The following is a 14219-nucleotide window of genomic DNA, read 5'->3' as shown; positions in this document are numbered from 1 at the left end:
ATCCCTGCTCTGGGCCGCCCCTTCCCCGCTTTGCAGTGGGAGCCCAGCAATCAGGCCACACGACGCTTTCATCCTCTGCTCCGTGAGCTTTTATTCCTGGGGTGGCGTCTGATGATAAGACCAGACGTGAGGGAGGGGACTCACAGATTCTCCGGCGCAGGGAAGGGTACACGGTCAGGGCCGGGGTCTAGACTGACCAGCGCATGCAGGGACCAGTGGGGCCGTGGAGGCAGTGAGGGATCGTTGGGAAGGAGCCCAGGCTGGTCTCCAAGTGCAGATGGTCAGTGCGTGAGTCTGGAAGCCCCGACTCGGGGCCTGGAAGGTGGAGGGCAGTGCTCTGATCTCAGCGGCCCTGGGCCTGGAGTCTTTGCATCTGCAGGATCTGACTCAGAATCCGCTGTACATCTTCATCCATCTGACCCTGGGGCGGGAGGTGGAGAGAAGCGGAGAGAGCCTGGGCGTTCCCCACACCCCCCCGCAGCTTCTCCATTCCCCTCCCCTACCCCCCACCCCGGAGGTCATGAACCTCTTCCCTCGACCAGCGTCCCATTGTACAGATGGGGACACTGAGGCCCAGAGAGCAGCAGTGGCGCACCCAAAGCCAGGGTGACTCACCTGAATGGCGTAGAGGAGGTGGCTCCTGTACAAGGCCACCACTGCACTGTGGTACCTGGCAGCTTCCTGTGGGTGTGGGGAGGGCGCTCAGAAAAGCAGAACCCCCTCCAAGATATGCCAGAAAGCCCCCTTTGCACCCCGAGCCCCTAATTTGATGGCAGGCGCCGGCGTGACAGTGCTGCTTGCTAAAATACTGAACTGTTTTCCTCCCACGCCTGGCCCATGTGCCCAACCTCCTGCCTGCCCGTCACCCTCCTGGGACCCCTGTGCCCGGCGGGTGGGCGAGGCTCTCACCTCCAGCTGCTCCCGTAGAGCCTTCACCTGGCCGCGAAGGGCCTCCACCTCCGAGGAGCCTGGGGCTCCCGGCTGGTCCTTCAGTGCCTCCTTAAGACTGAAGACTTCCTTGGAGAGCTCTGTGATCTGAAGTGGGATCAGGGGAGGGTCAGCTAGCACCCTGAGGCCGGGGCTGGGGGCGGGGGACCTTTCCAGGCAAAGGACAGGCCTTGGAGGGAAAGTCTCATCCTAGAGGTTAGCAAACTCTGCCCTGCAGGCTGAGTCCGGCCCATCGGCTAAGAATGGTTTCCACATGTGAACTGGTTGAGGGGGAAGAAGTCAGAAGAAGAATGACATTTCACGACATGTGCAAATTAAACCAAATTCACATTTCCATGGCCAAACGTAAAATTTTATTGGCGCACGGCCAAGCCCATTCATTGTCACGGCGTCTACAGCTCCTGCATCAGCGGCAGAGCTGAGTGCCGTGGCCAACCAAGTAAGGCCAAAAACATTGACCGTCTGGCCCTTTACAGAAAAAGCCTGTGGATCTTGGAGTCCCGGAAAGTGAAAGCGGAGACAGACAGAACAGGAGGGCTGAAAGCAGCCTGGCCTGGTGGGGCCGGGTCAGACAGGCCAGGGTTTGGGTCCTTCTCTACCCTTTCCCTGCTGGAGATCTTGGGAAGATGACTTAACCCCTCTGAATCTCAGTTTCCTCATCTTTAAAGAGAATCACACTTCTCACCTTGGTAGGCTGCTGTGATTAAGTTTAAACTGTGCCACAGCAAACAGCAGGCACTCAATAAATGCTGGGCTTTATTGTTATTTCTATAGATCAGAGGTTCTCAACCAGGGGTGATCCTGCCTCCCGGGGATGCCAGGCAATATCTGGGGACATCTGTGTTTGTCACCACTGGGGGTGCTCCTGATATCGAGTGGGTAGGGGCCACGAATGCTGCTCCACACCCCACAGTGCCCGGGATGGTCCCCCGCAAAGAATAACCTAGCCCCAAATGTCACTAGTGCTGAGGGGGAGGAAGCCTGCTACAAATGAACCATAATCCCTACCACAATTTTATCTTCATTTTACAGAGGTGGAAACTGGGGCTCAGAGAGGTCAAGTGACTTGCCCAGGGTCACACAGCAGGTCGGGGCTGGGTGACTCTGTGTGCTAAAGCACCTGGGGCTCTGGGGGTCACATCCACTGTCTAGTGAGGTGCTGTGTGACTTCGAGACACTCAGTTTGCCTCTTGGAGCCTCTGTTTGCTCATCTGGAAAATGGGCTGATTTCCCAAGACACTTTCAGTTGGGACATTCTTAGATTCCCTCCAACCTCTGTCGAGTGGGGGGCCCCCTGACTGAGCACAAGAAAAGGGGACCCACCTTCTTGTCCTTCTCCTTGGCCCTCTCCAGGGCCTCCTGGGCACGGCTCTGGGCCTGGCGTGCCCTCTCGGCCTCGGTACGTAGTCCCCGCAGCTGCTGCTCTGCGGTGGCCAGCTGGGCCTCGGCCGCGTGCCGTTCACTCTTCATGAATAGCGCCTCCCGCTGCACCTGCGGCCCAAACCCATGTGTGACCCTGAGGACGTCTGGACCCCAAAGATACCTGGACCCCAAAGATTCTGACCCTTCTATTTTGGTCTGAGGCTATTCAAGCCCATTTGACCTCAAGGAATTTGATTCAGGGAAGTTCTGGATTTCTTTGGGCACTATGAACATTCTGACTCTGCCAAGCTGTGTGTCCTTAGACAAGTGACATAAGCTCTCTGTGTCTCAATTTGCTCATACGTAAAACGAGGATAATAAGAGCCTCCACGTCACAGGGTGATTGTGAGGATAAAATGAGAAAATACATGGAACACACTTAGAATGGTGCTTGGCACACAGTAAGTGCTATCTTCAAGTTTGTGATGTTGTTGTTGTTAGTATGATTATTACATAATGAACGTTATTATTATTATTATTACAATATAACCAATGTTCTTCCCTCTGCCAGTGGTGTGAAGGTTTGTAGGTTTCTTACAAAATGAAGGAAAAACAGAAGAGTCTGGATGAAAAGCAAACAAATGCCCCAAAATTGATGACTGCATTTTCACAAAAAATATCAAGATCAGAGCAGTGTTAGATTTGCAAAAACTGATCCTGGGGGGATCATTGGCCTTTATAGAAATAATAGGTCAGGGAAAATGGATAATAATTAGATGTTCACTTAGTACAGACTGGCTACACCTTAACAATTAAAAAAAAAACAACAAACTAAGTCTGAATCAAATCAGACTTGCAAAATTTACCCACAAAAGAAGTGATCATGAAGGAAGGTAAAATTTAGAAAATAGGGCTTCCCTGGTGGTCCAGTGGTTAAGACTCCATGCTTCCACTGCAGGGGACACAGGTTAGATCCCTGGTCGGGGAACTAAGATCCCTGCAAGCAGTGCAGCCAAAAAAAAAACAAAACAAAACTAGAAGAGCATGTTCTTGGAAAAACAATAATCCTGGCTGCAATTATTAATCACTTGTACCATCACTGTCCTAAGTGAAATTAAACCATTTAATTTTCATGTGAGGACTAAGAACTATTATTAGCTCCATTATACAGGTGAGTAAACAGAGGCATGGAGAGAAAAATGCTTTCCTGATGACAATTAACAAATGTGGCTTTTTATTCACATATTTGTTAAAAACAGTTGCTAGGTTTTTTTGCGGGATGTGTGTGTGTGTGTGTGTGTGTGTGTGTGTGTGTATTTAAGAAAAGAGATGGGGTCAAAAGATCCACCTTCAGGACTTTCCTGGTTGTCCAGTGGTTTAGAATCCTCCTTCCTCCACTGCAAGGGGTGTGGGTTCGATCCCTGGTCAGGGAACTAAGATCCCACATGCTGCGGGGCAACTAAGCCCGCATGCTCTAGAGCCCGTGCGCCGCAACTACTGAGCCCGTGCACTGCAATGAAGATCCCACATGCCGGGGACTTCCCTGGTGGCGCAGTGGTTAAGAATCCACCTGCCAATGCAGGGGACACAGGTTCGAGCCCTGGTCTGGGAAGATCCCACATGCCGCGGAGCAGCTAAGCCTGTGCACCACAACTACTGAGCCTGCGCTCTAGAGCCCACGAGCCACAGCTACTGAGCCCACGTGCCTAGAGCCCGTGCTCCGCAACAAGAGAAGGCACCGCAATGAGAAGCCTACGCACCACAACGAAGAGTAGCCCCCGCTCGCCGCAACTAGAGAAAGCCCGCCCGCAGCAACAAAGACCCAACACAGCCAAAAATAAATAAATAAATAAATAATAAAAAGGAAGATGGCAAAAAGGGCTAACCATTAGAAAAAATGATGGGACCAAAATGGCCAAAAGGTTTTTAAAAAGAAAATACCAGTTGAAACACCCAGGAGGTCAGAATGGCTGCAGGGTCAAAGGTCCACCTGGATATATCGCAGCGTCAAGTCTCTGCAGGATTGAAACCGATGGGGTCGAAACATCGCATGGCTGTGGGGTCAGAACAGACCACCAACTGGCTACCGGCTGTGCCCGATGAGGATCCCGCCACGCTCACCTGGAAGACCTCGGCACTGGTCTTCTCGTGGCGTCGCCCCAGCTCCTCCAGCTGCCCCTGCAGCCGGGCCACGTCGGCCTGCAGGGCACCCACGATGCGCTCGTGCTCCAGGCGGGCCACGCTGCCCACACGCTCGCGCTCCAGCTCTGCCCGCAGACGGGCAGCCTCCTTGCCCGTGGCCACCACCTCCTGCTCCAGGCTGGCCGCCCGGCCCCGCAACTCCAGGGCCTCCTCCTGCAGCCGGTGATGCTCCGAGGCCGGCACCGCTGCCTGGCGGAGCCCCTCGGACGCCTCACGCAATTCCGCCAGGCCCCGCCGAGCCTCCTCGCAGGCCGCGGCCAGCTCGGCGGCCCGGGCCTCAGCCGCGTCCCGCGCCTGGCCCAGCTTCACAGCCGCGGCCCGCTGCTGCTCCCCGGCGGCTGTGGCCGTGGCCAGCTGCTCCCGTAGGGCCTGCAGCTCCCGGCTCAGCTCCAGCCGCAACTCCTCCCACTGGGCCAGCTCTGCCCGCAGGCCCCGAGCCTCCTCCTCGGCCAACAGCCGGCCGGCCTGGGCCTCGTCCAGCCGGGCCGAGGCCGCTTCCAGCTCCCGGAGGCGGCAGTCCCGGTCTCGGAGGTCCTCCCGGGCCTGCTCCAGGGCGGCCCGCAGCTGGCCTGTGTCACCGCTGCCGACCCCGCCAGCCCCACCGCCCTCGGCCTCCGCGGGCTCAGCCTTGCCGTGGGCCGCCTCCAGCCCGGCAGCACTGGGGTGCAGGGCGGGGCCTGGGGTGACCCTCGGGGTCGTGGCCTCCACTCCCACGGCCTCCGTTTTCATGGTCCCTGTGCCTGTGAGCTCTTCCGGCACAGCACCTGTTCCACTGGCCTTCCTTTCTGGTTCCTCTGTTTTCATATTTGTGGACTCTGCTCCCGTGGCCTTTGTTTCTGGGTTTCCTCCTTCTTCTAGAGTTTTCGTTTCTGTGACCTCAGCCCCTGTGGCCTTTGCTTCCAAGCGCTCGGCTCCCACACCCTCCGTTTCCGTGGCCTCAGCGTCCGTGGGTCTTGTTTCCGTGGCCTCAGCCACCACGGATGCTGCTTCCAAAGCTCTGGCTTCCGTGGTTTCTACTCCTGCAGCCTCCTCATCTGTGCTCTCGGCTCCATTAACTCTGGTTTCCGGAGCTGCAGTGCCATTAAGCTCTGTTTGCACCGGTCCGTTTCTGGTGGTCTTGGCTCCCGGGCCTTTGCCCTCCCTGGGGGCTGCCTCCTCTTCTCCAGGGGCCTCCTGCGCTTCCTGTTGCTCCAGCGCCTGCAGGGCCTTGGCATGCTGCCTGCGGAGCTGGTCAAACTCAGCCCGGAGAGAGTCGTACAGCGCCAGAGGGATGACCTCGGCCAGACTGCCAGCCTCCATCTCGTCCTTCTCGAAGTGCTCCAGGATCTGGCGGGGGCGGGGGAGCCGGGCAAGAGCTGAAGTGGCCTTGGGGGGCACAGGGCAGCCATGCCACTTTCCCTGTCCACAGACTCAGGCACGTGCCCGCCCAACCCCCTGGGGAACAGCCCCTCAGGTCCGTCCCCACCCAAACCTCCCGGGCCTCAGTTTCCCCACCTGGACCTTCTCCATCAGCTCCTGGTTCTGTCTGGTGAGCATGGTCACCTGCTCCTGCAGCGAGGCCAAGAGCTCCTGGGCCGATGGGCTTAGGTGCTTGGAGAGCAGCGCCTCAGCCCCTGGCAGGGGACACAGAGTCAGGCCCCAGGGTCCTGGCCACGAGGAGTGGGAGCTGGGGGTCTGGAGCCATGGGTCAGGGCCCCTGGGGCAGGCAGGCTTTGGGGAGTGGAATAACTCATGGGGCGGGCCAAGCTCCCTCCCAGATGCAACCTCTCTCTGTGCCCATGGGTCAAGGCTCCAACTCCTGGGGCCCCAGACGCGACGGGTGGGGGAGGGCAGGTGGGGCTCACCTGGGAAGTCGGGCAGCTCACCCTCCTCGTCCTGCAGGGTGGCCACGTCATAGCTGGTGTTCTCCCTCTCATTCTGGTGGGGGGGTGACCAGGGTCCGGCTCGGGGTCCTGCCCTCCCTCCAGTCCCCGTGTCTCCCCCAAGTTTGTGACCATAACCCCAACAACTAGGGGTGTACGTGCCACCTGGGCACAGGGGACCAAGAGAGGGATGGGAGTGAGTCCTTGAAAGGGTGTGTCTGCAATTCTGTGTGGGGCCACGGCTGTCTGCCTGTGTGCGAGTACCTGCAACAGTGGTTCAGGGTCTGTGGGTCTGCGGTGAGCGTGTGTGTGCGCGTGTGGGCGTGCACAGTGGCCCGGGTCTCTCCTGTGTGAGTCCCCGTGACTGTGTGTGATTTTGCACTTGTATTTTAGTCTGTGGTGTGTGACCGTTCTGTGTTTGTGTATGTGTGCATGTGCGTGAATATGGTTGTGTACGTGTATCTATGTTTGTGTAATTATGTATTTTGAGAAATACTTGTGTGTGTACATGTATTTGTGGGTGTGTGGCCTAGGTGTGTGATTGAATGAGAAATATCTGCTGTGTGTGCCCAAGTATTTGCTGTGCATGTGTGATTATACACCCACAGATGTGTTTGTTGTGTGTTTACCTGTTGTATGTGTAAGACCACATATATACAAGCGTGGTTGTTCATCTCTGCATGTACGTGAGTATGTGTGATTCTGTTTTTAAAAGTGTCTGTGTACCTGTGTTTGTACGTTTGTTCTGTGTTTGCATGTGTGTGAGACTATGTGTATTAGTGTGATTATCACGCAGCTGCAGCAGAAGAGAGGCCCTTCCCCCTGGTGGCCCCGCCCCTGGTGGCCCCGCCCCTAGAAGCCCCACCCCTGCCCTGCTCCCCGCTGGGCCCACCTCCAGCAGGGACAGCCTGCTCTGCAAACTTTCCACCTCCCGTCCTAGACTCTCCTTCTCCTCCTGCTTCTCTGCCAGCAGCTGCTGTAGCTCTTGCACCTGCAGGGAGGGGGTGGGGGGCTCAGTGGGCCTCTGGGGGAAAACACTGGGCAGCTGGCAGTCCAGCTTCCCCCCACCTTCCACCCTACCTGTCTCTCCAGGCTGTGGAGGGAGCTGGCCTCCGCCTCTGGCAGCTGACGGAAGAAAGGGGCCTGGGCTTGGATCTGGGCTGGGGGGCCTCCCTGGCCCACCTCCTGCTCAGTGGCCCTCCATCCCAACCACAGATGTCCTCTAGCCTATTTTGTGCCAGACCCCCTTTAGGGCCACTAATTCATTTATTTATTCATTCACTCACTCACTCAAATATTCATCCATCCAATAAATACTTATCAAGCATCTACTGTGAGCCAGGCACCGTCAACCATGCCTGCCCTCGTGGGCTTACAGTCGAATGGGTGAATATGAATAAAATATATGGTACATCTAATAGCAGTAAGTGCTTTGAATAAAAATAAAGGGAACTGTGAAGTGAGTGGGGGTGTAACAATTTTAAATAATTTGGGTAGGGGAGGTGTCTTTGAGCAAAGACCTGAAGGAGGGGAGGGAGGGAGTCATAGGGACATCTGGGAGAAGGTGTTTCTGGCAGAGGCCACAGCACGTGCAAAGGCCCGGGGGCAGCACCCTGCCTGGCGTGTTGGAGGAACACCGAGGAGGCCCGTGTGTCTGGAGAGGGAGGAGAGGTAGGGTACCCCCAAAATGGTACCTGCCGCAGGCTTAGCCCGAGGCCCGTGTCTCTAAGGCCCCTCACCTCCTGCTTCCTCCGTTCCTGGTGCTGCTCCAGGCCCCGGATCTTCTGCAGCAGGCGGCCCCTCTCCTGTCGCAGCCGCACGATCTCCTCATAGGCGTCTTGGTCATCCTGTCCCCCGACCCCGGGAACCCACCACCTTTACATGAGGCCCAAGGACTGTACCCTCCCATACCTGAGCCAGAGCTTTCTCCCCATCCTGCCTGGAGGCCCTCCACGCCTCCCCCGAAGGCCAGGGCATCCCTCACCGGCATCGGGATATTGGCAGGGGGCTGAGGTGCCTTCCGCTTCTTGGGGGCCCCTTGCTTTTCATGGCTGGACACAGAGTTCTGGGGGGAGGGGGAGAGGGGGTACATGGGGGACATGCCAGCCTCCCACCCAAATAAACCAACACAGCCAACCCACTCTCTGTCACCAGCCCCAACTCTGCCCTCACTTCCTGCGTGATCTCGAGTGAGTCCCTGCCTCTCGCTGGTCCTCACTTATCCCAGCTTAAAAGGGGGCAAGACCACATCTCCTGAGAGTTCTAAATCTTATGTTTTACCCTCTGCCCCTCTCCATGCCCTGGTACTTTCCCCAGCTAGACCCAATTGTTTACAATTCTTTCCCTATGGAGCTGAGACGCTGTAGCGCCGGAAGAGAGAAAGAGGCCAGACCTGACTCCTTCACTGACTGCACCCGCCCTCGTCCGTCTCAGTTCCCTCTGCCATCCCACCCTAGCCCCAGGATTTGGCCCCGTCCCCCCATTGTTCTCACTGAGTCTTGGGAGTTACGCTGTGGGTGCTGCTGCCACTTGGTGGCAGTATACCCTGAAGGTAGCATTCTTCCCAAACAGGTCCTTCCAGGTATTAACCCTGAGTCAAGGGTCCATCTCTTCCTTCTCTTCCCAGGGAGCTTGGGGCAAGGGGGAAGGTAGTGTGTGCACAGGGAGAGGGACTTGTTCGCTGCTTAGGGATCCATACCTGAGACGATGCCTCGCCTGAGCCATCCTCTGGGAGGGCAGGGGAGAGAGGGAAGCAGGGTCAGGCACTGCGCTAGGGATTCCATTCCTAGCCCTAGGAAGGGCGTTAGTGAGCCCAGGGCACTTGAGGGGGCTCCCAATTCCCCCCCCAGAATCAGGACTTTTAAGGTAGGGATCAACCATTTTGACAGAATACTAATAGGAGGGGCCTTGAAACTCTCAAAAAGAGAGAACAGTGGCATCTCCAGGATGGGGCAAGTGGAAGGGCCAATTCTTAGGAAAGGTAAAGATCCAAGAATACGGATGACCCAGGAAAACAGAGTTGACCCCTAGGCTGTTTCTAAAAGCTCTGGGGTTCCTCAAAACTGTCCTGAGTAGTGTGACGGGAGCAATGAAACCTCCTATAATACAAATAGGGGTACCTTGAAACTATCCACGGTAGGGAGGGAGAGAAAGGGGTGACAAGAAATTACCTAGAAGATGGAGGAGGTGGGGTTTGCATACCGCTGGGTGGTGAGGGGCGCTGGGCGGCCTCCTGCAGGAGGTGTAGGATGAGTTTGTCCCCTGCCAGGGCGCCGTAGTGAGCAGCGTCCTGGCCCAGCGCATCAGTGATGCCCGGCTGGGCCCCACCCTGCAGCAGCACCTCCACTGTTTCGGGGCTGGCTCCCTCACAGGCCAGCATCAGGGCCGTCCTACCAGAAGAGGAGGCTACTGAGGGGGTGAGGACATTTTCAAACCACCACACCCTCCTCAACGCCCAGGCTGGGGAGGGGGAGGAGGACAACTAGATCCCACACCCAGAGAGGTTAAGAGACTTGCCTAAGTCACACAGCACACAATGGACTGGCTGAGAGGGGAGATGCTCACCTGCCCTGAAGGTCCTGGTCATTTGCAGCAGCCCCTTGCTGCAGGAGAAGGCGGCACAGATCTGTGTGACACATCTGAGCTGCTATGATGAGGGGTGTTGTACCCAGCTGGGGGAGGGGGTTGGGAGAGGGATGAGACAAGGCATGAGAGGATGACTCTGGGAGGTGGGGAAGCCTATGACGGCCCCCAGGCTTCCCTCCAAATCTTCATACTTTTCAGAGGGTGCCTGGGATGCTGCCACCTGGTGGCAGCATACCTCAAATGCAGTATCTTTCCCCACAAGATCCCAAAGACTCACCCGATCTCGGGGATTCAGATGTGCCTTGAAGGAGCAGAGCATTTCTGAGCAGGAGATGCAGCCGCCAGCCGCTGGAAAAAAGAGAGAAGGGTGGGTAGGAAGGGCATGGCTTTGATATTTTCTGGGGGCCTTCTGCCTGAGTGTGATTCTTATCCTTTATTTCATGAGAAACTCCCACCTCCCCCAGAAGATCAGTGACAAAGATATGACTCCTATTTTACAGATGAAGAAACTGAGGCCCAGCCAGGCCCATGGTCACCCAGGGGGGTCAGAGAAAGAGCCAGGATGAGGACCCAGGTCTTCTAATTCCCAGTCCCAAGCTCTTTCCACATTCCACTGTGGGTCCCTCTTAGGGTGGAACGCTTCACTGATTTTCATGTATTTAACCCCTTTTGATTCAACCAGCATTTATTGTGTACCGACTATATACCAAACCCTCATACACAGAGTGTTAATATTTACTAGAGAGATCAGACCTCTGCTGAGGTTGGGCAGGCTTCTTGGGGTTTGATCTGAGCTCGAGTTTTGATGGTGAAAGGGGGAGGGTAGAGGTCACTGCATGGGCATGGACCCTGAGGCAGGGAGGAGCTTGGAAGGACTTGGTCATCAAGGAAGTAGGACAAGGTGTGTTATGTCCAGAACCTCAAAGAGGGAAGGAAGGGCTTTGTGCAAGGAAGTGTTGCTTGAAAACCACTAAACTCTTGGACTTCCCTGGCAGTCCAGTGGTTAAGACTCCGCAATTCCACTGCAGGGGACGCGGGTTCGATCCCTGGTGAGGGAACTAAGATCCCACGTGCTGTGCGGCATGGCCAAAAAGATAAAATAAGAAAAAAAGCTAAAAAAAAATCATCAAACTCTATATGATTACCTGCTGTGTGCCCAAGGACTTATGGGGTTTTGTTTGCTGTGGTAATTCCATTGCTTAGAACCCAGCCTGGCCCACAGTAGGTACTCAATAAATATTTATTGAAAGAAAAAAACCATAGAGCTTCCATAACGTGATCAAAGGCTTTGCCACCACTAGGTGGCAGCGTACTCCAACTGCAGGGAATGTTTCAACAGTGAATAAAACTCCAAAGCAAATGTATTTCACGCTCCCAAGAGGATAGACGTTTCTTGAGTCATCAAGTGAAAGACATTCCCGAATGTCATGGGCACGGTGGACAGACGTTGGGCTGGGCCCTGGCTCAGGTGGGTGGGTCCCTTCCCTCCCTCGGGAAAGGAATTTGGATTTGATGACTATGAAGGCTGCCTGGACCTTTGGCCTTCCTGAGATTCCCTAGGAGCTCCTTGAAGCAAATTATACTCTGGTCACCCTCTGATCGTCCTCACCCAGGCCCAGCATACAGTAGGCTGTGCTTCGGGGTCAGACGGCCTGGATCCTCCCCACTTTCTTGCTGATAAGCCTCAATTCCCTTGTCTGTCCCAAGGTCATCGTCCACGGCTCAGAGGGTCACTGAGGATAATGCAGAGCCCAGTGCCTGGCACACAGTAGCGGCTCCGTGAGGAAGGAGGTGGAATGTCCTAGGCAGGTCCCCAGAGCCCTAGGTAGAATAATTCCCAAGCCTAGCACCCTCCGGGCCATGGTGGCCAGGGCGAGGCCAGGCTGCACCCACCTGCGTGATGCAGGGCCGTCCACCCACTACTGTCCACAGTATCCACCACGCAGGATGCCTGGGGGGGAGGGGCGTGTCATTGGAGGTGGAGCCATCCCTGTTTAGGAGCCATCCCTGCTGCCTAATTTCTCTAGGAACTGCCCCTCCTTGGGCTCTGCTGTATTTCAGGCTCCTTGCCTCCCCCCTTCTCCCCTCCCACCCACCTGCTCTGTGGAACCCACTTCTCACAGGCCCCCAAATGACTCTCTTGGCTTTTATGAAAATTGGTGAGAAAGAGGGATTAGCTGGGAGCCCAGCGGCAGCCGGGGGTTTGGGGAGAAGCTGGGCTCAGGAAATAGCTGGTATTGGGAGTATAACTTGGGTGTGGGAAGTAGCTGGACACTCAGGGAGTATCTGCTTGTCCAAGGAGTAGCTGGGACTCAGGAGTAAAAGGGGCCAAGGAATACGAAGGATTCAGGGGGTAACTGGGGGTTCAGTGAATTCCTGGAACTCAGGAGTAGTCAGGGCAAGGGAGTATCTGGGGTTGGGAAGTATCTGAGGCAGGAAAGGACATGACCTGCAGTAGTTGCTTCAAGCACTGAGGGTGCCCATACTTGGCGGCCAGGTGGAGGGCACTGTAACCTGAAAGGGAGAGAGAATGTACTAGAGCTTCAGATACTCAGGGAACTTCCAGTTGCCCCCCCAAACCTGTGTCAACTACTTGTGATGACTCTAACAAGTCCCCAAACCCAAGTACTTCTCAAAACCGTGCTACTCCCTGGGGCCAGAGACTCTCCAAGCCTCAGCTAGTAGGTGTCCCAGACAATCTCATCCCAGCTACACTCCACATCCATCCACTCCTCAAGCACTACTGTCCCCAGCTACTCCCCAGGTCGCCAGCTACTCCCCAGGTGCTCAGCTACTCCCCAGGTGCTCAGCTACTGCCCAGGTTGCCAGCTACTCCCCAGGTCCCCAGCTACTCCCCAGGTCGCCAGCTACTCCCCAGGTCCTCAGCTACTCTCCCGGTCCCCAGCTACTCCCCAAGTCACCAGCTACTCCCTAGGTCCTCAGCTACTCCCCAGGTCCCCAGCTACTCCCCAGGTCTCCAGCTACTCTATAAGCTCAACTACACCAAAGTGCCAGCTATGCCGCTTTCTTTGATACTCTACAAATCCCCAGTACCCATACATCCTGGCTCCTATACTTGTTGCCCTGAAGCTTCAGATGTGGCTATGCCCCATGCCTAGCTATTCCCTGAGTCCCAACTACTCCCTCTGGCCATGCCTTCTATCGCAGTTATCCCTCAGGGCCCTAGTTAGGTCACACACCTAGATTCTCCTTTTGTCTCAGCTACTCCCAGAGCTCCAGCTAACTCTAAAGCCCAGCTACTCCATGCATCTCAAATACTCCCCTCCAAAAAACTGTACTTGTTATTCTCACGCCCCCAGATGTTCCTCAAGCTCAGATGCTCCTCTGTTTCCATTACTTCCTCTGACTCAACCACTACCTGAGTCCCAGCTCTCCCCAATCCACAAGTTGACTCACTCTGTTTGCTGCCGGCCATGGTCTCCATCCTTGGGTACCACAGCCTGACTCGCCCCTGTGCCTCCCTGGGGGCACTGAAGAGAACCCCCCTTTTTCAGCAGGACACGGAGGCCATGAAGCAGGGCCTGGCTGGACCCTCAGGCTGGGCACCTGGTCTGAGTTCCTCTTCCCTCCCCCAGGGCCCGGCGGGTAGTACCTGCCCCATCCGTGCTCATAACGTTGGCGCCATGTGTCAGCATCACTTCTAGACAGCTGGCTGCACCCCTCATGGCCGCCAGGTGGAATCTGGAGGCCAGAGGTCAGGGGTCAGCTGCAGGGTGGCCACCCCTCAGCCATCACACCCCCAGGACGTGGGCACTCACGCGGACTTGCCCTCGGGGTCCAGCTTCGTGGGCACCAGCCCCTTGCGGGCAATGAGGGAGGCCACCCGCGCGGCATCATTGTTCTCCACGGCCTGCAGCAGCCGCTCATCACTTTTGCCCCAGTCCTGGCTCTGCGGGGCACACCCAGGGGAACATGGGACTGGCGGCCACTGCCCCTCCCCGCTCCCCCAGCAGGGGCTCCGGGCTCTCACCGCCCGGCCTGGGCACTTGCCTGGCGCCTGCCTCTGGCTGCCGGCTTCGGGATGGGGCAGGGGCCGCAGGGTGGGCAGGAGCCAAGGTCAGTGGGGCTGAGCCGCAGCTGCCGGGGGGAGTGGTCCTGGGTGGGGGCCTGAGACAGCATCCCACAAGCCTGGGTCCCCAGCATCTGCCCCCAGGTCCATCGCCCCAGCTGTCATACACCACTTCCACCATCGTACCATTAAACCATCCCCAGATCAGCCCCCAGCATCTTTCCAAAAAG

The 14219-nt window shown here is 56.5% G+C and overlaps 1 protein-coding gene across 14 annotated transcripts in view; it reads right to left on the bottom strand.

Moving 5' to 3' along the window:
• Positions 1-66: 66 nt before the first annotated feature.
• The window catches only part of ANKRD24 (ankyrin repeat domain 24), a 26830-nt gene continuing 12677 nt past the window's right edge, over positions 67-14219 (bottom strand). For 4 of the 14 annotated variants that reach the window (XM_082453213.1, XM_082453210.1, XM_082453202.1 and 1 more), the window contains exons 3-22: positions 13971-14057; positions 13739-13869; positions 13573-13661; positions 12409-12473; positions 11853-11910; positions 10237-10307; positions 9939-10045; positions 9576-9763; positions 9073-9101; positions 8359-8439; positions 8114-8221; positions 7455-7499; positions 7267-7365; positions 6357-6429; positions 6007-6125; positions 4432-5838; positions 2272-2439; positions 910-1035; positions 616-681; positions 67-421 (exon numbers count right to left, since the gene is read on the bottom strand). In XM_082453213.1, the coding sequence (XP_082309339.1) occupies positions 344-421; positions 616-681; positions 910-1035; positions 2272-2439; positions 4432-5838; positions 6007-6125; positions 6357-6429; positions 7267-7365; positions 7455-7499; positions 8114-8221; positions 8359-8439; positions 9073-9101; positions 9576-9763; positions 9939-10045; positions 10237-10307; positions 11853-11910; positions 12409-12473; positions 13573-13661; positions 13739-13869; positions 13971-14057 (3195 nt within the window). In that variant the 3' untranslated portion in view covers positions 67-343. Of the gene's footprint in view, positions 422-615; positions 682-909; positions 1036-2271; positions 2440-4251; positions 4326-4431; positions 5839-6006; positions 6126-6356; positions 6430-7266; positions 7366-7454; positions 7500-8113; positions 8222-8358; positions 8440-9072; positions 9102-9575; positions 9764-9938; positions 10046-10236; positions 10308-11852; positions 11911-12408; positions 12474-13572; positions 13662-13738; positions 13870-13970; positions 14088-14219 lie in introns of those variants that run through there. The other 10 variants (XM_082453201.1, XM_082453209.1, XM_082453208.1 and 7 more) reach the window with 7 other exon arrangements.

This window comes from Balaenoptera physalus (genome assembly GCF_965194825.1).
Source record: "Balaenoptera physalus genome assembly, chromosome: 3".
In the NCBI taxonomy this organism is placed as follows: domain Eukaryota; kingdom Metazoa; phylum Chordata; class Mammalia; order Artiodactyla; family Balaenopteridae; genus Balaenoptera; species Balaenoptera physalus.
The sequence above is the reverse complement of the archived record's forward strand: the minus strand, read 5'-3'. Positions and strand labels throughout refer to the sequence as shown.